A 26800-nucleotide genomic window follows, 5' to 3' on the forward strand; every position below is an offset into this window, starting at 1 on the left:
AAGGGGCGTTGTACTCCGTTATTGGCCTGATGAGGGAAGAGTACAGGGAGGTTATAACTTCTTTTTTTTGGAGACAATGCCCTTACTTATGAGATAAGCAGTGTATAATGCCCTTCTTACCACCGTGGACACATGGTGATCAAAGGTAACATTGCTGTCAACCTGTGTGCCCAGGTCTCTCACTACTGAGTGTGTACTTAAGGTGTTGCTATTGATGTGGTAGTTAGGAGCATCACTGTTACTGAAAGGGATGATGATGCATTTTTTGCATTGAGTTTAAGGCCATGACTTTGGCACCAATCATTTGTTTGTGTAAGACCCTCTTGTAGGATGTTATCATTTGGAGATTCTATGACTGGTCCCAGTTTGCAGTCATCGGCAGACTTTGTCAGCCACAGACCTTTAGTTTTTTGCTTGTACTTTGGAGAAAAAGATTCCAAACAGTAGAGGTCCCAGGAATGATCCCTGTGGAACACCACTGGTTACAAGTCTGCTATTGGAGGTGGATTCCCCTATTTTGGCTGTGTGTTCTGTCAGTGAGCCAGTTATTGGCTCCCCAGCTGTCTTAGTGACCACATTCCAATCTACTTACTTAGGCAACGTACATGTCCTTTTAGACACACCACTTATCACCATATCCGAAATAATAAAAATTTCAATATCTAAATCTATTTATCCATATGGACTCCTGTCAAGGACTTACCCCTAGACAGGCCATGGAATATTTCAATTCCACCTTCCTCAGTATACTTGACAAACTAGCACCACCCAGGACAATATGGGCAAAGTCAGACTATGCCCCCTGGTTAACTAAAGAAACCAGAGTTGTACTCAGACTCAGAGATAAGGCCTGGGAAAGATGGTATAGAATTAAATCTCAATCAAATCATCTAGCATGTAAAGAACTTATACTAGTCTATGAGCCATCGCTGAAATAAGCTATGTGGCTTTCTGACTCTGGCATTCATCTGTTCAGGAAGATGGCAGATTCTCTTCAGGCAAAGAATTGGATTACATTCCCTCATTCCAAAGTCCATTCACTTAGAGGGATGAAGGGCACTTCTTATCAGTTGTGGGTATTCGGCATCCAGTTGTAATTCCCAGGACCTTTATTCCAATCCTAACACATACAAAACTGTGAAATTGCTACACCTAGTAATTATAGTGTCTTAAGTACTGAGAGACAAAAATCATAAAATATCAGAATATGCAAGCAGAAACTAGAGCAATGTGGAATAAAGATACAGAGGCAGTTACAGTAGTAGTAGGAGCAACATAAGTTATAAAACAAATTTAATTTTCAGAGGTATTTAAATATCATATCTACACACAACCCCATGTGAACTGCAGGAGGAGGCAATTATGGGTACACTGCATGTTCTTAGAAGAGTAGTCTTGGCAAACATCAGACAGAAACAATGCATGCTAATTTCTTGAACTCTAATCACACCCTGACACAGGAATGGAGTCATTCCTGTCATGGTATTAGAAACCCAAAACATTTGGAGAAAGTAAAAAAGAATAGCAGGATGTGCTACTAAGAGAAGATGGTATGAGCATCTCTGTACTTTGCTGGAAGAAGTGGCCTGGTTAATGATTTGGTACAAGCTGTTATGTAAGCTTAGGTCCTCAAAAGTAGTCTCTCTTTAAGTCATAAACTTGCAAAGTAGGTATGGAGATGGCCTTTTTTGAACATCAATTTTGAATACAGTGACAGTTGGAGAACTGTGCTAAAGGCTGACAATAGGAACAGACTGTATGAATATTTTACTTGCTTATATGGGGCCATTGAGCTTAGTAAACACCTTTTTCTTTACGACTAGATAGTTCTAGAAAGTATCTTGTAGTCCTTTCTTTTTTCAACTTAGGAATAATGGTGCCTCATAAATTTTTGATGTAATGTTGTCAGTCTTGCCTTTATTCCACTGATGGGACAGATCCGATCCATCGGATACATCTCGACCATTTACAAAAGTTCAAGGCCTTCAGCAAAGCTCATGGGCATTCTTCCTTACCCATAATGCAACTCCCTAACTTCTTTAGATCTCATTTTCTGCTCTGCAAAAGACATGGTTCCTAAGCCAGCTCTGGGCTAAGTGTTTTCTTTTATTATTTAAATCACTTAAGTTTAAACCTTTTGTATTATTAGTTAGTTTAATATAGTTTTCTACATTTTTGTATATCCTTACCCAATTTTTTCATTGTAGAGAGCGAGTGTTGATTCCTTTTGTTTCCCCTTAACGTCTGTTTAAGTTAGAGGATGTTTACTGCCATCCGTTTAAGTTAGAGGGCATTTATTCCTCTCTTTCTTCTTCCCTTCATCTCCTTTATCATCTGTTTTAGTCAGAGTACGATTTCTGTGTAATGCTATCTTCTGAAGCCTTTTCTTCCATTTAATTTAGAGGACGTTTTCTGGCATGAGTGTCTCTCTGAGTGTGTTTGTGTTCATTGTTAAATAATTCTCAAAAGGCAGAAGGGAAACCTCCTGGTTTCAAGAAATGTGACCAATGTGGGAAGAAGATGCCCTTAAGTGATTCACACACTTTGTGTGCATTGCTTGGGGCCTCTTCATCTCCAAAAGTCTTGCTCCGTATGTCATGGCTTTAACCAAAGGGCTCTGATGGAGTGCAAAAATAAACTTATTCTAAAAGGACTGCCGAAAACTCCTTTCTCTGAGGCTATTTCTACTGAGTCCTCCAAATCTGATGAATCAGCAAAAAATGACAAACCACTTAAACGTTCCTCTTCAACGCTGAAGTCTTCCTCAGAGCTGAAGCAAAAAACTGCTAGACTGTCTGCTCCAACAAAACCCTCAGAGCAGACAGTGTCACTGGGTCCAAGAGTTTGTCTGAGTAGCTGGGACCCTTGAGTCTGGTCTCTTTGTGTCCCACTGAATTTAGATATTGGAGCCATTCTCCTTCATTGGAACTGATACCTTCTTAGCTCCCATCTCCTTTACTGGCAAAGTCAAGGTCTCCAACCCTTTCTACTCTGTCTACCAGGAGTTTGTCCAGTGATGATGTAGATAGGGTAGTGCAGAGGCTGCTGAAGACACCGGCCTTGGCCAATTTGGTATTGGATCTGAACCCAAAGGAATCGGATCAGAAACAGTCCTCTCCTTCAGTGCCTGCTCCTCCTCCAACCCTTCCCCTGGTTTCATGGCTGGAAGACTCTGATGTCCAACATGAGTCCTTTTCAGATTCGGACCCATAGATTCTTTGGATCCGATGTTTGCCTCAAGGGTTTCTGCCCAGTCAGAGTAGGAGACCAGTAGGAGCCAGCACTTTCTGGTCGGGTCCGCGGAGCCAGTTTTGATCTCTCCATATACAACCGTGCCTCTGGGGGCTTCAGCATGGGTGATTTCAGCTCCTACCTCTGCCTCGGAGCTTCTGTCTCCTGCACCGGAGATTCCTTCAGCCCCTACAACCCTTTTGTCGGATCTGGGGTGTTCTTCGGAGCAGAAACAGACTGCTTTTGAGGTCATGAGGAGGGTTTTGACTACATCCCGAGCTAATACACAACCTATCTCAGATCTTCCTCCCAGTTCTGTGCAGGTGTCTTTGTCTTCTCACATACCCTCTCCACAGGACCGCAGAGACCCCAGGCTTCAGGATGTCCAACAGTGGACACCCCCTTCTTCTGAAACTTCCCCAGACTACCCCAGTGAGGAGGTCCCTTGGAAGAGGACCTGCAAGAGGAAGCATCTTGACTCCCCAGAGGAATCCATCATATCTGATACTGACCTGGATGAGGCAGACGGTCCCCATGGTCACCTCCTGAAGATGCCTCTTTTTGGAGACATCCTAGAAATTTTTAAAGCAGAGAGGTGACTGGCAGTCCACATCCCATTCAGCTGAGGAGTCAGTATACCTGAAGGCTTTCAGGTCTCATCCCTCAACCTATTGGGTGACCCCCTCCTTCCAATGAGCTTATTGAGTTAATCGCTTGGAAGGCTTGGGAGATCCCAGATTCCATAGAACCAACTCCTAGGAGGCCAAATAAGTACATTACTGCCCGCAAGGACAAGCCACTCTTAACTAAAGGTGTAGCAGTTGATGCCATGGTCATGGCAGCGACCACTTAAAAAAATAACAATCTGAGACCAGTTCCTCTAGCCATCCTCTGAATAAGGATTCCAGGACCATGAGTAAGTATGGGAAGCACGTCTTTTAGTCAGCAGCCTTTGCCTTATGGTCGCTGAACTACTTAACCCACTTTACCAGATTACAGAGGGATTTGTTGAAGAAACTTTTAGACTCTGTCCAAGGAGCTGTCCTGACACAATGGCAGATGAAGTCACCACTCAGCTCGCCACTCTCAATTCAGTGGTAAACTCATCCATAAGACTTGTATCTTATGCAGCAGATGGAATGAGCAGGGCTGCGAGTTCAGGTATCTCTCTCAGGAGGCAGGCCTGGATGTATCTTTGCAATTTTGCAGAGCCCTTCAAGTCTTCCTTCATTAACGCCCCTTTTGATGGCTCTTCTTTTTTGGGGCCTAAAGTAAAAGAAACGCTTACCAGGTGTGAACAGGAAGGCAAGACGTTGTCTGTTGTTAGAATACGCTTTTCCATACCTACCAGACCCTTTCCCAAAGGTCAGAGAGGTAGTGGGAAGATGTAGTTCAGAAAATCACAAAGGTCTTTCCAGGACACAGAGGATGAAAGTTTCCCTAGAGGCAGGGGGGGGAACAATAATGGAAGAAGCTGTGCTCATGGCAGAGGAGGCCCACAGAATCAGGGCTCCAGAGAATCTTTCTTTGGTAGGCCTTTCATCACTCCTGAAGGGGTGCCCAATTGCTTGCCTCTGGAAGCAGTTGGGGGGTGATTGCTTCTGCACCATGAAACCTGGCAAAAGATAAACAACAAATGGGTGCAGTTCATAATATTCAGGGGATATATTATTACCTTCTCTTTCCCCACCACCGCAAACAAATCAGTTCCAGATGTTCCACCCAGTCAGAAGGAACAAGCAACATTAGAAATTCAAAAGTTTCTAAGAAAAAGAGTCATCCAAGAAGTCCCTGCAGACCAGAAAAGATCCTGAACTTACTGAAGATTCTTTTTAGTTCTAAAGAAAACAGGGGAGTGGAGACCCATCTTGGATCTCAGCAGTCTGAACAAATCTGTGAAAAAAAAAAACAAGTTCTAGATGGAGACACTGCTGTCAGTACTTCATTTCCTGGGAAAAGACAATTGGATGTGCTCTATTGACTTTCAGGATGCATAATACCACATATGAATGGAAAGGCAATCTAGAAGGCACTTGTGCTTCTGGCTAGGAGCCAAACACTTCCAGCTTCGAGCTCTACCCTTTGGTCTGAGAGTGTTCACCAAATGTATGGTAGTAGTGGTGGCTCACCTGAGACACCAAGGATTCTGGCTACTTCTGTATCTGGACAACTAGCTCATAACCACCGCCACCAGGCATCTTCTGCTACAAGCCATTGACTATACAACTCTGTTCCTCCCTAGGTATTACCATAAATCACGCAAAAATCTTTTCTAGAGAGGTCTTCATAGGAGCAAAGATAAACACAACTATAATTATAGCAAATCTCCCACAAAACAGAGTAGACAATCTTTGCCATTATGTAAGATGGTTAATCAAGAAGAAACTAGCTTCTGCCAAACTAGTTCTCCAAGTACAGGGAAAAATGTCTGCTTCAGTTGTTCTCATTCCACTAGCTCATCTCCACATGAGAATACTTCAGTGGTTACTTTCGACACAATGGTCAATTCTAGAACTTCCTATGACACACAAAATCAGGATAACCAATTCCTGCAAAAAGGATCTCAAATGGTGGATTTACTCTTCATTAGTATCTCAAGGCCGTCACGTCATTCCCCCTCAACTCCAAGCCACAGTGACCACGGACGCTTCTCAGATCAGACACTTCTCAGATAGGGTGGGGAGGGCATTATGTGGGGAAGACAGTTAAAGTCATTTGGCAACAACACGAGGCTCATTTGCACATAAATGTCCTGGAGATGAGGGTGGTGCTTTTGGCGTTGCAAGCATTTCAAGACTCCCTCCCTCTACGAACGATAGCAGTCCAGTTGAACAACACATCTGTGGTCTGGTACATAAACAGGGAAAACCAGATCCTACCCCCTTTGTCAAGAAGCCCTGAGAGTCTGGCAATGGGCAGTAGCTTCCAAACGCTTTCTGATAGCAGTGCACATTCCAGGGGAAATCCAGTGTAATAGCAGACAAATTAAGCAGAGACATTTTATGGTCGCACTAGTGGTCCCTCAGTCAAAAGTTACGGAAGAGATCTTTTGAAAATGGGGCCAGCCTTGCTGCGATCTCTTTGCATCACCAAATGTAGCAACTACTTTGCCCTGATCCCTCCTGCAGGGGAGTCACCAAGGGATGCACTTGTTCACAATTGGTCTCCGCGACTTCGTTATGCCACTCCCTCTAATAATTTGTTGGAGACAACAGTAGTCCTAATTGCCCCTATTGGCCTCAACAAATTTAGTTCCGCTTTCTTCATCCTCGTGCAGGATGAAACATGGATTTCTGGACCCTGTTCTGGACCTTTTGACTCACTCATCAGGAATGGTTCATCCCAGTCTGGACAATCTCAAACTAACAGCTTGGCTGTTCCAGTTCTGATTGCCAGGTTTCCTCTCCTTTCGTCTGCAGTTAATCAGATTTTATATTCCCATAAATACCTACACATAAATTGTACAGAGGTAAATGGAAAAGATTTATTTCATGGGCCACAATAATTAGACCTTTTTACTGCACCCATACATTCTATTCTCGAATTTTTGTCGAAGCTTTTTAATGAGGGTGCTGCCACAGCCACTATTAGAGTTCAGTTGGCAGCAATTTCAGATTTTCATATAGGAGAAAATGGTTCTGGAATCATGTCAAACAGACTTTGTAAAGCATCCTTAAAAGGAATTACAATGATAAAACCCCCATATAAAAACCCATCACCACTTTGGGATCTGAATTTTATATAGTCAAACATTGTGTCCTTCCTTCGAACCATCTGCTACCTGTGAATTTAAGTACCTTTCCTGGAAAATACTCTTTTTAATGGCTATTACTTCAGCAAGGAGAGTTTTGGAATTATAACCTTTAACTGCCAAGCCACCATACCTAGTTTTTCATAAGGACAGGGTTTCTTTATACACCAACCCCTCATTCCTACCCAAAGTTGTGTCGGAAAGTAACCTCACTCTATCGATCTACTGGGTTTGTTCCCAAACTACCAAAACAAAGGGGAGTATTCTTTGCGTCTTCTGGACGTTCATAGACAATTACATTTCTACTTGCACAGAACTTCAGGAATGATCAGATCAGCTATTTATTTCTTACTCTGATGTTAAAAAAGGCCTACGAGTGTCCAAAGTTACCTTGTCCAAATGGCTTTCACAATGTATATCCTTCATTTACAGTTCTAAGAACATAGCTCTCACTAACCCTGTTAAAGCTCATTCCACTAGGTCAGTAGCTACTTCTGCAACCTTTCAAGCTAGGTTATCTTCGGACAATATCTGTGCTGCAGCGACATGAACAAAACCTCATATCTTTATTACTCATTATAAAGTGGATTTGGATTCTAGGAGTAGAGCATCTTTTGGTTGTATGGTTCTGACGAATATTCTCCCATGAGCCACCCAAGAATCAGGTCGCTTGGGACACGCTTCCATCAGTGAGAATAAAGGCAAGATTGACAACATCTTATAAAGAAGTTATGTACTTAGCATAACATTCCATGTGTGTTGTTCATCTTGACCTTTATTCTCACAACCCACACTCCATACCCCCTGCCTGTACTCCCGGGAGACCGAGTAGCACTAATTGGATATTACAGGACTCTATAGCCTCAGGAACAATTTTTGTCTGTTAATCTATAAAGCAGTTGCCTCTGTATGAGTTGTTAGGGGCGAACAAGATCTGAGGAAGTTAGGGAGTTGCATTATGGGTAAGGGAGCATGCCCACAAGCTTTGCTGAAGGCCTCGAGCTTTTGTAAAAGGCCAAGATGGAGCCAATGGATCGGATCCGACCCATCAGTGAGAATAAAGGTCAAGATGGACAACACACATAGAATGTTATGGTAAGTACATAACTTCTTTGTTTTTAACCATGCAATCTTTTGTTGGAGAGGGTTCCCCTGCACCCTCATGGCAGGAGTGTGCAATTAGAACTCGTCTGATTAAAGGCTGGTGGAACAGGGCTCAGTTTTGAGCTTTCCTATTGGCTAATTTGTTTAAATCAGTTTGCTCCCATAGGTTCATAGGTGTGTACTAGGCTACTGGCCCAGGAGCCTTTACAAGCCTAGCCCATAGTCCTGGTCATGGCACCCAACCTTCACTCCCAGTGTCTCTGTCAAGTAGAGCCACTGGAGTGATCTCTGGGGTGAATTTTCTATTTCCCATCCACTCATCAAGATTTCTCTTGAAGAAGCCAGTGAGGTGCTCTGTTTAACATGTATGGGAAGTCTATTCCATAGCATGGACAGTCTCTGGGTTATGAACCTGTCCCTCCAGCTTGTGATTGTGGTAATGAGGTTAAGGTCTCTGGAGCATGTGGTGTGGAGGGATTTGGATTTCTTTAGATGTAGCATTTCTAACAGAGCTGGGTCAGACATGGATTTGTAAGTCAAGCAGAGATCGCCTCTAAGTTTTCCATATGAGACAGACTAGGAGTTTTTTGAGTCTGTCCATATAGGACAAGTGTTTAAGGTCTAGCATCCTCTTTGTAAGGTACTTCTGCGTCCTCTCCAGTTGTTGCAGATGTCTAGTGAGGTACATGCCAAATGGGGCATTGTACTCGATGGTTGGCCTAATGAGGGAAGAGTAGAGGGAGACAACATCCTCTTTCTTCCTGGAAGCAAAACCCTTAGTAATGAGATGTGCCACATAGAAGGACTTTCTGACCACAGTGGCAATGTGGTGGTCAAAAGAGAGGTTGCTGTCAACCTGTGTTCCCAGATCTCTTTGAACTCCTTCTGTGTTCAGTGGACCACCATCGATATGGTAATTCATGGGAACCAGGTTTTTCCCAAAGGGGTTGATGACACGTTTTTTGGCATTGAGCTTAAGGCCATGGTTCTGACACCAGTCATTAGTCTCAGTGAGGCCTTTCTGTAGGATCTCAGCATCACTTGGGGAGTTAATAATAGCTCCCAACCTGCAATCATTTGTGAACTTTGTCAGCCAGAGTCCCTTTATGTTGGCCTGGACTTCAGAGAAGTAGATACCAAACAGGAGAGGACCCAGAACCAAACCCTGTGGGACTCCACTTGTTGCAGGTCAGCAGTCTGACTTGGAGTCAGCTACTTTCACACTGTGAGTTCTATCTGTGAGCCAGTTTTCAACCCACCTAGTGATATAGGGGTTGATGCCTAGCTTAGTGAGTTTTTCCTATGATTCCTGAGTGGGGAATGATATCAAAGGCCTTGGCCAGAACAAGGTATGCTGTATGAACCACCTTGCCTTCATCCACAGCTCTGGTGACTGACTCAAAGAAGTTGACCAGGTTGAGCAGGCATGATCTACCTTTCACAAAACCAAACTGTGTGTTATCCAAAGTTTGGAGATTCCCTATATCCTTCTTTATTAGGTCCATGATGATGCATTTCATAGCTTTGCATATCAGACTTGTCAGGTTAATGGGGTGATAGTCCCCAGGGTCTGTAGTTGCTCCTCCTTTGCGGAGAGGGATGACAGTAGCAGTGCACCATTCGGTAGGGGCAAAGCCTGAGGTAAGGCTTTGATTGAACAGGGCACACAAGTGAGGTGCCAATTCACTCTGTAGTTTATGTAGAACACAGCCAGGGATATTGCCAGGTCCCATAGAAGCTGTATTCTTGGCCTTGGACAGTGCTGTTTTAACCTGTGCAGCAGTAATACTAGGTGCCTGGCAATCTGTTGGTATTGTAATTGGTCCTTTGGTGGGGAGAGAGGGGTAAAGTTGGTACTGAATCTGTCAGCCAGTATATTGGCAATATCTGTTGGCTAGGTATAGAAGGTACCATTGTGCAGTAGCTCAGAGCAAATCTGGGTATTGCCGTGGAGATTCTTTACATAACTATAGAAGGCCTTGTGGTTGTCTTTACCATCTGCTGCAATTCTGTTTTCATAGCTAACTTTAGAGGATTTGATGAGGGATCTCAACTTTTTGTTGAGGCTGATAAGGTAGTTTTTCCAGTCTTGGGACTTTTCATCAGTTTCCTCCTCCTGCTGTAGAATTTGTTTATGGCAGGGGACCAGCAGACTGGCTTCCTTTTTTGGAGGAGAGCACCTTGGTGCTATTGAGTATGGCGAGATCCATGCATTTGTGTACGTGTTCGTACAGTGCACTGGTGTATGATTCGGCGGTCATGCAGCTATTCTTCATTTGCATGGGTGCCGTGAAGTTAGCCACCTCTGTTTTTAGGAGCCCAAAGTTAGCTTTGGAGACATTTTTCATGGTGGTTACTGTTATAGGTGCAGGATGGGAGGGATGTGGATTTCCAAGGTGATTAGTTTGTGGTCGGATCTAACCAGGGAGAAGTTGACTATTGGTGTAGAGCAACAGTCACCCATGTTAGTAATGACCAGGTCAAGGATGTTGCTACCTCTAGTAGGGGTAAGAACGAGCTGATCCAGGGCATTGAAATTAATGAATTCCAGGAAACGTTGGGCAATTGTATTGGTACATGAGTAGTTTTCCCAGTTAATGGAGGGGTAGTTGAAGTTTCCCAGTATGAGAGAGTTATGTTGGACCCTAACATTCTCCAGGGTGCTAAGAATATGGAGTGTGAGTCTTGGGACATGGCTGGGGACCTATAGTAGGCAACAACCTGAATCGCTGTCTTACCCAGTGTTAGCTGCATCTGAAGTATCTCTGATGCGTTATGTTGGACTACCACTCTGGAGGTGTGTGCATCCTTTATGAATATGGAAACACCACTACCTTTGGAGCTTTGGTCCAAGTTCTGGGGCCAAAAGGTGTGGAATGAGTTATAGCCTGGTAGTGCAGGGGTGCTTTCTGCTGCCTTGAACCAGGTCTCTGTTACAGCACAAATGTCAATGTTTTCTATTTTAAGGAGTGTTTCTAGCGAATGCATTTTGAGATTTAGACTTCTAGCGTTGAGCAGCATGACCCTCAGATTGCATTTGTTTGTAGCTGTTACAGTGGTAATTTGGTCTTTGGAACACCATGTAAAAAAGGAACTGTGGGGTGGCAAGAGCCTTGGCCAGTATTAGTATTGACAAAGGGTTCGACCCGAAAGCTTTGCTCTGTTATATAAAGTGGATTTCTCTACCAAGTGTTTTTTTCTTTCTTTTGTGTTCTGCAGTTAGTGACTTTCACCAGTATCCGGAAGCCCAGGGGTGACAGATGCAGGCCATCTGTGGCAAAGCATCAAGGTCTGTCAGTCATGTTATCCCAGGCAGACAGATACTGGATCTCCTTAGAAATGACACCAGAACCTTAGCCAATTGTTGAAATCGATCATTTTCTGCTTGTACTGTGGTATCATTCTGGGTGATGGTAGGAGGCTGCTCAGGGCTAGGGTCATACCTGCCTGGGCTACATAACCCGAGAGCTCCTCCCTGTCTCTTTTCATGTAATCCAGGGAGGTATGTCTCAGGTCATTCACACCCACATGTACAATGACAGAGTCATATTTGTACCTGTTGTTGAGGGACCTTAGTGCATGCATTATGTGGCGGATCCTAGCAGCTGACTGTTACTTTCTCCTTATTCAACCTAGTGAGTGGGACATCAGTGTGCCTCACTATCGAGTCAGCTATGACTAGTGTGTTGGGCATGCTGTTTTGCTTTAGGGGCTTTGGTTGAGTGGCACACTGTTTAGGAGAATTATGTGCCTTGTGATTAGTGTTGTGTTGTGGTGGTTGAGTGCATTTCTACCTTAGAGGTCTCTGCTGTTTGGGAAGATTTTTATTGAGAGCCTCTGCAAAGGTGGGTGTGTGGTTTGTGTTTTTATGTGAAGGCAGCACTAGTGTGTGTTCTGGAGGACTATGTGTTCCCATATGGTGTGGTGCCAGTGTTGACCTTCTCCTCTTGGCCAGCTATTCCGGTCTTGGCTGGAGAGTGCGTGGCTTCCAATTTGGATGTGTAAGTGCATCTGTCGTACGTCTGAGTGTTGGGAGGTAAGAGGAGAGAGCTGGCAGTGTACATGAGGCAGTTTCTACGTTAAACGTTTCAGATTAATAGGCGAAAGCACAGGGAACTGACTTTTAGACATGCCTGGAGGGCTGGGCATAAATAAGTACTGGAGTTGTTTCCTTGCAGAACGTTTAGTGCTGGTAGCACTTGTGTGTACTACAGTAATTGCTACAAGATGTCTGGGAAAGTGCTAGACTAATAAGGTAGTAAAAGTGTAGGAGAGGAGAGAACTAGCAGATCTAAGGGAAAAATTGAAGAGCAGACTATTTGGCATTGCTCAGAAGCTTACAAACAGTCCTGGATATAGCAAATCTGTATCTGGACTAGACTAGTTACAGGAAAGATGGGAAACAAGCGCATATGTGGGCTTTTAAACCAGAAAGTTGAAAGAGATGGAAAAACTGCCTAAACAGCCAATAAACTACAATTTCTGGGCCTGAAACCACTCAATCTGTATCTGGACTAGACTAGTCACAGGAAAGGCGGGAAACGACCTCAAATGCGGGCTTCTGCATTTCCTGCATAAGCAAATCCAAGTCATCTGCTGATCTCTGCCAGACTTGAGTAAATATTTTCACTGTATATTGCACTTTTGAACTACATTTTTTACCATGTCTCTGCTTATTTGAACTGTTTTTTTTTCTGAAATTGTTGCACTTTCTTTGCTGTAGCATCGACTAGATTCAGTCCTGCTGAATCTAGTTCTGTTTGTATAACTTCAGCACTTAATCAGGCCATCTTTTGTTGGAGAGGGTTCCCCTGCACCCTAGTGGCAGGAATATGCAGTTAGAACTCATCTCATTGAAGGCTGCTGGAACATGTCTCAGTTTTGAGCTTTTTTTATTGGTTAACTTGTTTAGATCAGTTTATGCTCGTTTGCTACATAACACTGCATTTGTGCATCGGGCAATGCTGCACAGAGATGGGCACCATTGGTGGTTATAGACGCAAACACTTTTGCCTACAAAGTTTCCCTTAGTACTTTGTTGGTGCTCCATTGGTGAGTTCTCATGATTGTCCCTCACTGATAGGTGATACTTTCAGCAAAGCTCCTGAGGTACCTGCACAGTTCCTACCCACTAGCCCTTCATTTTTTTTGTCCACTTCTCCTGTCCACTGCTTTTCCTGGTCCATCCTGTCCTCTCCCTTTTTTTCTGACTACATCAACTTAACTAGCATTATAGATTGTCAGTTTCTCATAGTTTCTCCCGCCAGCCTGGTTGGTATAGGCATCCTGAGGCAATGAAGCAATTGCCTCATGTACCCTGACAACATACTTCTTCTAGTCCACACAAATTCATTATGTGAAAGATGCATCTATATCAAGAACCTAGAATCCAGGCTCTGTCCCTCACCAGTCAGTCCATCTGATACTAAGCAATTGTCAGCATGCACACCTCATCTCCTGCACCTGCCAAACCAACAGCACATAAACCTGCTTATGTGGAGGTCCTTACAAGAAGCTTACCTAAATATCAGAGACCTCCCAAACACAAACACAAGAAAGCTTCACATAATACACATAATATATCACAGACCAGTGTCTCACCAGTCAAGCCCCTAAGGCACAACACAAAAACAAACATCTTAGTCATAGGTGATTCAGTTTAGAGACACAGATATCCCTCTCAGCAGACTGGATAAGGTCACGGTCAGCTGTCTGTCAAGTGCCAGGATCCACCACATCACACATGCACTCAAGTCTCAGCAACAGACACGGTTATGACTGTGTCATAGTCTATGTCAGTGTGAACAACTTGAGACATACCTCTCTGGACTATATAAAGAGAGACATGACTGAGTTCTTTGATTATGTGTCTCAGGCAGGTATGTCCCTAGCCTTAAGCAGCGTTTTACTTTCGGCTAGGATGATACCTCAGCAGTTTACTTTCGGCTAGGATGATACCTCAATACAAACAAAAAAGGATTGACTTCAACAATTGGCTTCAACAATTGGTTTAATTTCTGGTGTTCATAGGGGATCCAGTATCTGTCAGCCTGGGATGACATGTTCGGCATACCTCGATGCTTTGCCAGAAATGGTCTTCATCTCTCACTCCTGCGACTTCAGTTACTGGCTAAGGCTTTTGCCATCCCCACAGTCCCTTTTTAGGCAATGTCACAAGAACAAAATTCCTGATGTAAAAATAGCCTCTAAAAACAACTTCAAGGTTATGCTGCTAAAAGCTAGGAGTATAAACCAGAAACTGCACTCACTGGAAACAGTCCTCACCCTGGAAGATGATATTTGTGCAGTCACTGAGACCTAGTTTAAGGCTGTGGAAAGCACCCGAGTTATACCAGGTGACATTTCCTTCCACACATTCAAACCACAGACTGAAGTCATAAGAACTAAAGGAGGTGGTGTATCAATATTCATTAAAGATAAATACACATCTAGATTGGTTAAACAGCACGATTTCCTTGAGTTACTTCAGGTGCAGTTGACTGTAGGTAAGACCTCTCTTCAGGTCATCGCTAGCTATAGGACCCCCTCTATGAATCAGGACATCCACTCAGCCTACTTGGATCTACTTGAGTCAATCAAGATACAACCAAATACCCTGGTTTTGGATGACTTTAATTACCTGTCCATAGACTGGGTAAATTATACATGTTCTAACTCACTTGCCCAAAGGTTCCTGGACTTTTTAACTCCAATGCCCTGGCCCAGCTGGTTGACACATCCACAAGGGGCTCAAACATCCTGGACCTGGTGCTCAATATCATGGGGGCCACTTCACCTCCCCCAGTGTGTGGCCATCCCTGGTGAGATTTGACCAGAAATCAGTCTCACTAGAAGTAACTATAACACAAGACACTCCATTAGCAACAGCTAGACTAAAATACTTCTCCAAGGCCAATCATAACCTCTTACATGACAACATAAATAGCTTCATAGCCCCTCCCCCAACTGATGGAGCAGACACCCATGCTGAGTTATACACTAATGCTTTATACAAGCATCTGTACAACTGCATTGACTCTGCCATACCTGATAAAACCAAAGCAAGATCTTCAAGGAAAAATAAACCTGCCTGGTGGACAACTGCCATTAATAGGCTATACAATAGAAGAAAGAAATTGCTCTCTAAGAGTTGGAAGAAACTGCCTCAAAACTGGAAACACTCCCTCCTCAACTTAAACAAGCAAATAAGCTCCTAGTGAAGTTCTCCAAAGCTAACTATGAATTCAGATTAGCTTCCGTTACTAAAGATAACCACAAGGCATTGATCTGAAGTAGTTTACTTCATTTTATCTGCAACCGGTGGGTCCTCGGATCCATATCGGATCCAACACGGCCACATTTTCTAGCTATGGCTACGAGCTCCATGCTCTTCCCCTACCCATAATGCACCCTGTCTCCCTTCTCCCTTCAGATCTCATTTGCTGCCATAGAGTTAGCAATGTGGTCCAAGCTCCAGAGTATTTTGGTTAGAGTAAAGTGGTAAAACATTTTGACTTTTTTGACTTCTGAACTTTTCCTATACTTTCCGTGTTTCTTTGTAGTCGTCTTTCTTCTTGTAAGCTTTTCATTCCTCCCTCTTTTCCTTTCAAGAGTGTGTGTGTCTTTGTGTGTGTGTGTGTGTGTGTGTCTTCTTTTGATCCAGTGTTGGGCATAGCGGTTGCCCCAAAACCTGGATTCAAAAGATGCAGAGAGTGTGGCCATAAGCTTTACCCAGCAGATGGCCACACTCTGTGTGTGGTTTGTTGGAGGTGGCTCACCTCCAGTCCCCCTGTCCTATTTGCGCTGGGTTTAACCCCAGAGCTCTTAAGGACAGGCGGGACAAACTAATTGTGAAGGGCCTATTGCCCTCCACTGCTGGGACTGACATCCCACCTTCACCAGTCAAGAAAGCAGCAGCTGCTGCTGCTGCTTCTTCCCCTTCCTCAGCTTCAGGGACTCACCCTCACGCCAAGTGGTCTGGGGAAGGGGATAAGGTCAAGAAAGACCATACTCGTAAGCACTCCCCCGACTGCTTGTCTGAGGCCGGCCTTCTGCCGAAGACCAAACCTGTTTCCAGGCCTTCTTCCCCTCGGCTCAGATCCCCGAGGTTTTCCCCTGAGCCTGAAGTCTTAATCAACCAGTCACCCCTTAGGCCTTCCCCTCACTAGCTATCCTGGCCCACTTCGGCGGCATCCTCCCACTCCACACGGAGCCTTTCGGAAGCAGAGCTGGACAAGATGATGTGGAGATATATCCGCACTCAAATCCAGATGAGGGTCTTGCCAGGTTCTTCTCCCACTGGAGCAGGTACCTTTCACCCAGTTTTCAGACCTATTACTCCTTCTCTGATCTGACCCACGATTTGGGAGCTGTTGGATCCAAGGATGGTCGGTGTTGATGGTTCCCTGTACCTCGATGCCAGCCATTGCCCTGAGCGTGTCAAATCTGACTAGATCAGACCTGACCTCTAGGAGCCGTAGCCTCAGGGTTGGCTCCAAAGGGGTGTTCTCTGCTCCGAGCTTGTCAGAGAGGAGCAACCCCCTTGGCGTCTCTGCTCAGACTCCCCGATTGGATCAGAGGGGAATGGTCTCCGCTAGTTCAGCCCAGGAGGTCCATTCTCCCTCTGCAGTCGAGGCCTCTGACTATCTCATCTTCAGACTCTTCCCAGATCCCCCTGGCCTTGAGTGCAGACCATCTTGCCCTCTTGGGGACAGCCTGTAGCTATATTGCCTCAGGACATTCCAGTCTTGGAACAACCCGTTTGCAAGGTCTCCCCAGAGAGTCCCCCTGAGGAGCTCCCCCACAAGCATACATGCAAAATGAGACACTTGGACTCTCCTACAGAGTCCCTCACAGTGGACACAGACTTGGATGAAGGGGAAGGTTCCTCAAGATCACCCCCCCCCCCCAAGGAAGTCTCCTTTGGAGACCTCATGGAGATCCTCTGCCAAAGGGTGGGGTAGTCTGCCCCAAAAACAACATCTGCTGAGTCCGTGTTCCTGGAGGCATTCTGCTCGGGCCCAGCTACCTCTTGGGTGTCCCCTCCTGTTGATCCACTTGTGGATCTGATAATATCTAGGGCATGGAAGGAGCCAGACACCGTAGAGCCAATACCCAAACACCCAGACAAGGTCTTGAGCCCCCCCTGCAGATAAACTTCACTGGCATAAGGGGTCCCCTGTAGATGCTATGACTGTGGCGGCGGCCACCAAGAAGGAACTTGCTCAGGAGAGTTCCACGGTCCACCTGCCTGACCGAGAGTCAATGCTGGACCATTTCAGGAAGCGAGTCTATGCTTCAGCAACCTTTTGTGTGAGGGCACTGAACTACATGGGACACATTATTAGACTCCAGAGAGACCTGGTCAAGGAAGTAACGGAGACTACCTCAGGGTTCATGTCGGCTGAGGACAGGAAGATGTTTGATGCACGAATGGCCACCCTCAAATCTGTAGCTAACATGTCCATGCATTTGCTCTCCCTTGCCACAGAGGGAGCCGCACGGGCGGAGGGGTCAGGTGCTGCCATTCGGTGCCACGCCTGGCTCTGCTTAAGTCAATTCTCGGAGCCCTTCAAGGTGTCTTTCACCAACGCCCCTTATGATGGTTCTTCGCTCTTTGGGAAGACAGTCAGAGAGACTCTAGTCCAGAGCGAGAAGTACGGGAAGACACTGTCTGCCATCGGAGTCTGCTTTTCACCACCTCATAGGTCCTTTTCCAGGAACCAGCGAAATCAGAAGAAGATGTGGTTCTGCAAATCTCAGGTGTTTTCCCGGTATGCTCAGGACTCACCTTCCCCCAGAGGCAGAGGATGATACAATAGATGCCGCCCTAGATGCAGAGGGGGTCCTAGGAACCCTGAGGGGTTGCACTGCTGTCCATCTCTGGAGGCAGTCGGGGGTTGTCTGTCGCTCCACCCACTAGCACGGGATTCCATCACTACAGATCAGTGGGTGTTGTGAGTCATATCGAGAGGATATTTCATTCCTTTCAAGAGTCTACTCCCTCCCAATAAAACCCTCCTGGACGTTCCATCCATGCAGTGGGAGGAAGCAGCAGTACAGATACAATCACTGCTGAGAAAATGAGTCATCCCACTGGTCCCCAAGACCGGTCCAGATCCGGGATGTACTCCAGGTTCTTTTTAGTGCCAAAAAAGATGGGGGACCTCAGACCAGTATTGGATCTGTCCCAGTTGAACCTGTCAGTAACCAAGACAAAATTCCGGATGGTCACAATTCAATCTATTCTGCCTTTTCTGTAGGAAAAAGACTGGATGTGCTCGATAGACCTCCAGGATGCGTACTATCACATCAAAATGCACAGGTGCTCCTGGAGGTTCGTTCGCTTCCTGCCGAGAGCCAATCATTACCAATTTCGGGCCCTCCCCTTCTGTCTCACCACAGCCCCCTGGGTGTTTATCAAGGTAATGGGCAGTGGTAGCGGCTCACCTGAGGCTTTAGGGCATTCGGGTCTTTCCGTACCTGGACGGTTGGCTCTTTACCACCCCCCAAGAGCATATACTATGTCAAGCCAGGGACACCTTCCTTCTGTTAGCTGGCAAGTTGGTTATTACTATCAATATGAACAAGTCAGCTCTTCACCCGGTTCAGATTCTAGAGTTCATTGAGGCACGGCTGGACATAATACAATCAGTGGTGTTCCTCACCTCAGACAGGATATGCAACTTGAGGATACATGTGTTACATATTCTACAGACCCATTCACTAACAGCCAAAACAGTCTTAAGAGCTTTAGGTTTTATATCAGCCATGATAAATCTTCTCCCCATGGCATGCCTTCACATGAGGATACTGCAGAGGACCTTAGCGGTACAGTGGTCTCTGTTAGACTTCCCCTTGTCCTTTCCAGTGAGGATCTCAAAAGCATGCAAGAGCTCCCTTTGGTGGTGGATTCAGTATCTGGACCTCCAAAAGGGATGTCCTTTTCAACCTTCTCTACCCCAAACCATGGTGACCACGGATGCCTCCCTACTTGGGTGGGGGGGCATTGCTCGGGAAGGACAGTCCAAGGCACATGGCCCTCTCATGAGACCTATTTGCACATCAACGTCCTAGAGATGAGAGCAGTTCTTCTCATGTTGCAAGCCCTCCATGCTCATCTTCTGGGAACGATTGCAGTTCAGACAGACAACATGTCAGTGGTCTGGTATATCAGCAATCAGGGGGGAACCAGATCTTAGCCATTATGTTGAGGCCATGAGAGTGTGGGAATGGGTGATCTCCACTGGCTGTTTTCTGGTGGCAATGCACATCCCGGGACGGTCCAACATCTTAGCAGACAGGCTTAGCAGATCCATCCTGATGCCTTATGAGTGGTGTTTGAAACCCTCAGTAGTGGAACAGATCTTCCTAGAGTGGGGTCGTCTTTGCTGTGATCTCTTCACATCTCCTTCCAATGCGAAATGCAGCAAGTTTTTTGCTGGGAAGCCCCCTCCTGGAGAAGCCCCCAGAGATGCTCTGATTCATGCTTGGCCTACCAGGCTCCTTTATGCATATCCTCCTCTTCCCCTCATGTTGAAGTTTCTGCAGAAAGCTCGAAGGCTGGGGAGCACTGTGATTCTCATCGCCCCGTTCTGGCCTTGATAGGTTTGGTTTCCCTTACTAAGAACTCACATAGTAGTTCCACCATGGATCTTGGATCCGGTCCTGGATCTGCTTTCACATCCTTTGGGGTCTTCTCACCCAGATCTGGACAGTCTGAAGCTCACTGCTTGGCTGCTTCGGTTCCCATGATTCTTAGGACTCCCGGTCTGTCATCTCCGGTTAAATCCATTCTGGGGGTGCTCATAAGTCGTCCATTAGAAAAATTTATCGCAGTAAATGGAGACTTTTTTCGATTTGGGACGTTCAGAGGTCTTTAGATCCTTTCACTGCACCTCTTTCAGTGGTTTTAGAATTTTTAGCTAGCATTTTTCATCAAGGCACTAGTTCCTCAAGGGTTAAAGTCCAACTAGCCGCCATTTCTAATTTTCATGCTGGGGTGGACATGTCTTGTAAAACCTTTCTCAAAGGTGTCTTTCTTCTCAGACCTCTGGTTAAGGATCCCATTCTTCCGTGGGACCTCACTTTTTTCTGTTGCAGGCATTGGCCTCCCCTCCCTTTGAACCTACGGCCTGTGTGGACCTACAGTTTTTTACCTCAAAAACTGGCTTTTTGGTTGCCATTACATCCTCTAGAAGGGTGTCGGAGCTTCAAGCTCTTTCTGTCAAAGTCCCTTATATGATCTTTCACAAGGCTAGAGTCTCGCTACGCACTAATCTATCCTTCCTTCCTAAAGTAGCCTTGGAGGCTAATATTAATCAGACTATTAATTTGCCAGTATTTTTCCAAACTATCAGAATAAAGGGGAACACAAATTACATTCTTTGAACGTACACAGGCAGTTGAGATTTTATTTACACAGGACTAAACCCTTCTGCAAGTCTGATCAGCTTTTTGTGTCCTACACCAAGCCCTTTTTAGGCAAACCTGTCTCAAAAGTGACTATTGCTCACTGGATTTCTCTATGCATTGGCCGGGTTTACTTGGATAGACGTTTGTCTCTTTCAGGAAAAGTGAAGGCTCATTTGACCCAATCTGTGGCTACATCAGCGGCCTTTTGGTCTAGGGTCTCTTTGGATGATATTTGTTCAGCTGCTACTTGGGCCTCATCTCATACCTTTATTTCTCATTATAAACTGGATTTGGTCTCTAGGAGTAGAGCATCTTTTGGCTCTGCGGTGCTCCAGAATATCCCTCCATGAGGGTCTCCCAAGAATTAGATAGCTGGGGACTCTGTCTCACAGGTTGAAGATCAAATTACGTAAACTACTTGAAGTTATGTACTTACCATAATGTTTCATCTGAGTAGTTCTACTTCATTTGTCTTCAGCCGTCCCCCGTCCCCCCCGCCTTATCCTTTAGGATACTATACATCCCTTGTTCCGGACAACTTCTGCTGGGATCTTGGTTATGCCAGGGCTTAGATATCATGGGACGTTTTTCTCTTGAAAGATAAGGTACTGTGTGGTCAGGTAATCATTATCTGTTGGGCAGCAAACTCGATCTGAAGGGAAAAGGGAGACTGGGCATTATGGGTAGGGAGAGGAGCATGGAGCTCGGAGCTGTAGCTAGAAAATGCAGCCATGTTGGACCCTATATGAATCCGAGGACCCACAGGTTGAAGACAAATGAAGTAGAACTACTCAGATGGAATGTTATGGTAAGTACATAACTTCTTTTTTAGTTACATCCGTAATCCCAAAGGTAAGGCCCAGATATGCAGTGAAGTTGTAGTTAATGGTACTACATATATAGAACCTGTGGATATAGCAAACCTGCTGGCTGACAGGTTCAGTGAAAATTTCACTCCGCTGTCCACATAACATACACCACAAAGCATCCCTAACAACTCTCCCCCACCTAGTATCTCCGAGGAGCAGGTCTTAAATGCCCTCTCCAAGGCCAAAAACACGGCCTGTATGGGACCAGACAACATCCCGGGCTGTGTTCTGCATGGGTTAAAACAGGAATTAGTATCACCATTGAACACGCTTTTCAATCACAGCCTGAGCACTGCCTTCATCCCAGTGGAATGAAAAATAGCTACCATCATCCCTTTGCACAAAGGAGGTACATCCACAGACCCCGGGAACTACAGACCCATTAGTCTGACCAGCCTTATCTGCAAGGCCATGGAACAAATCATCATGGACCTTATTAACAAAGATAAAGGAAATCTCCAAACACTTGACCCCACCCAGTTTGGCTTTGTCATGGGGAGATCATGACTGTTAAACTTGGTGGACTTTTTCGAGACATTCACCAAAGCCCTAGATGAGGGCAGATCTGTGCATATGGCCTGCCTAGACTTACCCAAGGCCTTTGACACAATCCCCAACTCAGGCATCATTGATAAACTCACTCAGCTGGGTATCATCCTGTATATTATCAGGTGGGTTGCATACTGGATCACTGATAGAACTTTACAGTCAAAATAGGGGACTCAACCTCCTCCAGCAAACTCATAACCAGTGGTGTTCCACAGTGATCGGTCCTGGGACTCCTACTGTTCGGGATCTACTTCTCCAAAGTGCAGGCTAAAACTAAAGGACTGTGGCTGACAAAGTTTGCTGATGACTGCAATCTGGGAGCAGTCATTGAAACCCCTAGTGATGTCAGCATCCTGAAAGAACGTTTTAAGCAGACTAATGACTGGTGCCAAAGTTATGGTCTTAAATTTAATGCAAAAAAATGCATTATCTTCCCCTTCAGCAAGGGTGATGATCCTGCAAACTACCACATCAATAGCAATGCCCTAAGCCTACAGTCACCAGTGAGAGATCTGGGTAGACTGGTTAACAGCAACCTTAACTTCAATCACCATAGCTTCACAGTGGTAAGGCTATTTTATATTGCTCATCTTATAAGTAAGGGCATTGATTCCAGAAAAAAGGAGGTTATAATCCCCTTGTGCTCTTCCCTCATCAGACCAATAACAGAGTACAATGCTCCCTTTGGTATGTTCCTTTCCAAACACCTGCAGCAAATGGAGAGACCACAAAGGTTCCTTACAAAGAAAATTCAGGGTCTTCAAGATCTGTCTTATATGGACAGACTGAAATCATTGTCACTTTACTCTGTGTCATACAGACTGTTCAGAGGCAACCTGTGCCTTGCATATAGAGTAAGCCTCTGACCCAGCTTTAATGGAGGTGCTGCACATTCGCAAGTCAAATGGCACAGGTCACTTGCTGAAAGGACCTTAACCTGGTATGTGACATCAACAGAACTTGCTGGAGAGACATTTTTGTCTCATAGAGGTTGCCCCACCTTTGGAACAAGCTTCCTGTTCATGTTAAACAAAGCCGCTCGCTGGCCCTATTTAAGTGTAATTTGGAAGATTGGATGGGTAACCAAAAATTTACCACGGGGGTTCCACCTGTGTCCCTCTTGGACAGGGGCAATAGGTGCTGATTTTAGTATCTGCTTGAGCTAAACTCTCTTGGGAACTTGGACTGAACTTAGCTAGGCTTGTAAGGGCCCTGGGGCCATTAACATAGTAACCTCCTATGATGATCTTACATGCACAGTTTTGATGCCATTTAAGATGAGACTCGGCTAAAGTGTCAGCTTTCAATATTATTAATGATGGAGCCAGAATGAGACAGTAAAGATGCTTTGTACATTTTGAGTTTTTCACAACTGGATTGAAGTTACAGTTCTTTCCCTGTCTCTTTTTTCAATCACACGACAGTCACCAGTATTAACCAGTATTTGTGACATCCCCAGAGGACTGCCACTTCTGTAGTAGGGCTGAAACAATGAAGGCAGCTTTCACAATAAGATGGCATAGAAACAACACAAATGACCATCAGCATTATAAGCCCCATGTTACTCATGGTTTGCCACCACCATAGCATGCACACATGTTTATAGAATTGTATCAATGTAAAACTATTAAAACCCTACCTTTGTAAGTGTCAGTGCTGCTGCAAAAAACACATTTGAAGTTTTCACACTATATTAAAGTTTGAACACTACATTTCACAGTTGTGCTGGTTTACATGAAGTATTAGGAGTTTTCATTAAGCATATTGGTCTGGACACACTGTTAGTGAACTGCTAGCTTTTTTTTTTTTTTTTTTTTTTTTTTTTACATGGGTTTTGAACTATGTGCCAACCAACCATCTAGGCACCCCTTCCCAACTTCATTTCTGTTGTATTGTGTATCCCCACCGTGGAGATGAGAACCATCCAGAAAAGCCATCATTCAGCTTGACATGGAGTTCATTAGTGCTGTCATCATCAGCATACTGGTAATGACAGCATTTCTATTATACCCATAACCCCTCCCCTGCAAAGGGTGATAAAATCCACGTCATGGGGGCCACTTCACCCTTCCCATGTGACTGCACCTTGATTGAAGACTACTCCAGTTGTGGCTTAGTGAAATAACCATGCATCCCATTATCACTCTGTGCTTTACAGCCTCACCTGTGAGGTAATCATGACCTCTCTCAACCGGGATTGCTGCTTCTTCCCCCAAAATGGACATACACAACCTCCCTATGTTAGCTTCAACAGATGCCTGAGCTGCTAATTGAACCTGATTCACCTGGGCCATAGTCAGGTGTTTATCTCTCTCCACAGCGAAATGTTCATTATGATCCCGAGGTGCAGTATTCATTACTAGTCATTTTAAAGAGACTAAATGTGAGAGGCAGCATTGTTGATAACATAGAGGATTATTGTCAGGTTGCATTCTAGAAATGGAATCCAAGAATTCACACTAAGAGTGAAGCTGCAGAAGTGATTTCTTAGAATCCATTTCAAGATTGCGTATTAAATAGAAATTATGATCAGAAACCTGATCACTATTTTTTGAAATATATGGGGGTCATTAGCTGTTCTGATCAATTACAAGTAAAACAAAACAAAACAAAAGTTAGGAGCAGTAAGAATCTAACAGCTTTAAAAGCTGTAACATACCTTGTGCTATCGCGCACACACACACACACACACACACACACACACACACACACACACACACACAGTGAAGCGCTTGTGTAATCATCAAACAGCTTTACAAGCTGTTACACACTTTTGATTTTTGTCGCTGCTTGTGTAACACAGAAATGTATCCTCAGAGTGGGAAGTAGCAGTCAGGGCTTAAGAAAACCCAATAGTGGAACATTATGGTTTTATGGGGGGCTGCCACCCAGCCCTCACCCACTAGAATGAGGAAATAAGGCTAAGGACAGTGGAAGAATCTGTCCACTCTTTGACAATCCACCTTAGCTATCCTTGTTTTTGCTTCATCGGTTGTTGTCTATTTTCATGCCAAGATGGCTTTTTTGGTTGCCAGGGGTATTTCCTACATATATCGTGCAGTGAACCCCTGCTCTCATTTTCTTTGAGCAGCTTCTCATGGGCATTCTTTCATAAGGACATGAACCCAGAAGGCTTTGGTAGGCTGTAAAGATTATGTCTGCTGGTGTGTACCGGAAAACAGTGGTATGCTGCTACATCCTTCCCAGGATGGGGAAACTGGCTCATAGACTCAGAGTCTGGGAGTATGACAGTGGGTGAAATTACAATACCTTGGTCATTGACCATAAAATCATGTGTGCTTTTGCCAACAAGTCAGCTAGTGGAGAAATTTGTAAATCTTACTTCATGATCACATAGTGCATGTGGCATTTCCCAACAGTTCTTACTTCATATTAATATTCCACAGTGAACAGCGATAACTACTATGAAAACTTAGTTGTTTTAGTAAGTGTCAGACCTAAAGACAGTCACTATGATTAATCTTATTTTGTGGGTTACTGCTCGTGTGGACATGAACCAAATACCAGTAACTACTTCCATACCTCTCATATTTCTCTTTCAGTAAATTTATCTTTAACTACTACTACTTATCTTATGTTATATTATCAACTTCTTAAATCTTTGTCATAGATTATCAAGCAGTTTATTAGGACCAATACGCAATGTTTGTATGTTACAGTTGTGTAAATTATCAAATTGTTAACTAACTGCCTGTAATTTGTAATCTATCTATGGAGCTTTTCTCCTCAGGCCTGCGCTGAAAATGGGGCATGCAAGTCGGACTTTCCTGATAAAAAAATGAAAAATAAAAATAATTACATACATTTTATGTTTGTTTTTAAACACCTTTATAAAATTATAACTCAAGACATAGACACACATACATTAATAGAAAACAAAACAAATCATATTAACATTGGCATTTGTGTATTATACACTCCATGTATTGTTTCTTTTTTACATTAAGTATGTCGGTCTCAGCTTTGAAGAGCACGTTTAATTCTCTTCTTCCTTCACAGGCATTTCAGGTAAAGGGCCTGCTGGTAGTGAAGGGGGCAGTGGTGATACTTCAAATCCTCCTGGTGGTGCCTTTGCCAGAATGTCCGATGTAATACCACCTCTTCCTCCACCACAGCAACCAGGAGGAGAAGAGGAAGAGGATGATTGGGAATCATAACTGGAACAAAATCTTCCAAGGCTGTGCTGCTCCCCACCATGGACTCGCAGATTTCATTAACTGGATAAAGCATTAATAAAAGATTAGAAAACCGAGGCATGTCTGGAGTATGAAGACAAGAAGAACAAAAGGCATTTCTAGTAGTGTACTTTTGTGTGGTCACTTGATCACTAAGAAACAATGGAGCAGCAGTATTCATAAAGTGATAAATGGTAAATTACTGAAATTAGGTTGGTCTTTAAATAAAATTACATAACATGTCATACAATTTATTAATCAGTCGCATCTTTTGAAAAACTGGATGAATTTTCATTTTGAAATAAAAGTGCAACAAATGAAAAGTTATTTTATTGAAGCAGATGTTTTAATCTGGTAAAAGTACAAGTTGCACATATCAGATATTGAATTTATCACATCAGTTTTAGCTTGCATTAACATGAGAGTATTTAGAGAGAGATAAAGAAGTATTAATTGAAAGCACCTCATTTTAGAATACAGGATTTCAATTTGGGAATCGTCCTCAAAAAAGTGAATGTGCATGTTATAACTACTCTGCCATGCATTGTACTTAGTAAGCTCATTGCATGTTCATATGTATGGTGTTTTCTTTTCTGTCCTGTCTCACTGTGTGACTTATCAGGTCAAACACAGGCCATCTCAAAATATTCAGTCCAAGAGCTCTGCCTTCTATACCCACAGTAGCC

At 44.3% G+C, this 26800-nt stretch overlaps 1 protein-coding gene across 2 annotated transcripts in view; it reads left to right on the top strand.

Annotated features, from left to right (window-relative positions):
• The window catches only part of WASHC1 (WASH complex subunit 1), a 1004726-nt gene extending 978285 nt beyond the window's left edge, over window positions 1-26441 (top strand). For both annotated transcript variants that reach the window (XM_044087615.1, XM_044087616.1), the window contains exon 11: window positions 25939-26441. In XM_044087615.1, the coding sequence (XP_043943550.1) occupies window positions 25939-26096 (158 nt within the window). In that variant the 3' untranslated portion in view covers window positions 26097-26441. The remainder of the gene's footprint in view (window positions 1-25938) is intronic.
• Window positions 26442-26800: the final 359 nt, after the last annotated feature.

The sequence above is a fragment of the Protopterus annectens genome, chromosome 11.part0 (genome assembly GCF_019279795.1).
Source record: "Protopterus annectens isolate FY-2018-M chromosome 11.part0, PAN1.0, whole genome shotgun sequence".
Taxonomy (NCBI): domain Eukaryota; kingdom Metazoa; phylum Chordata; order Ceratodontiformes; family Protopteridae; genus Protopterus; species Protopterus annectens.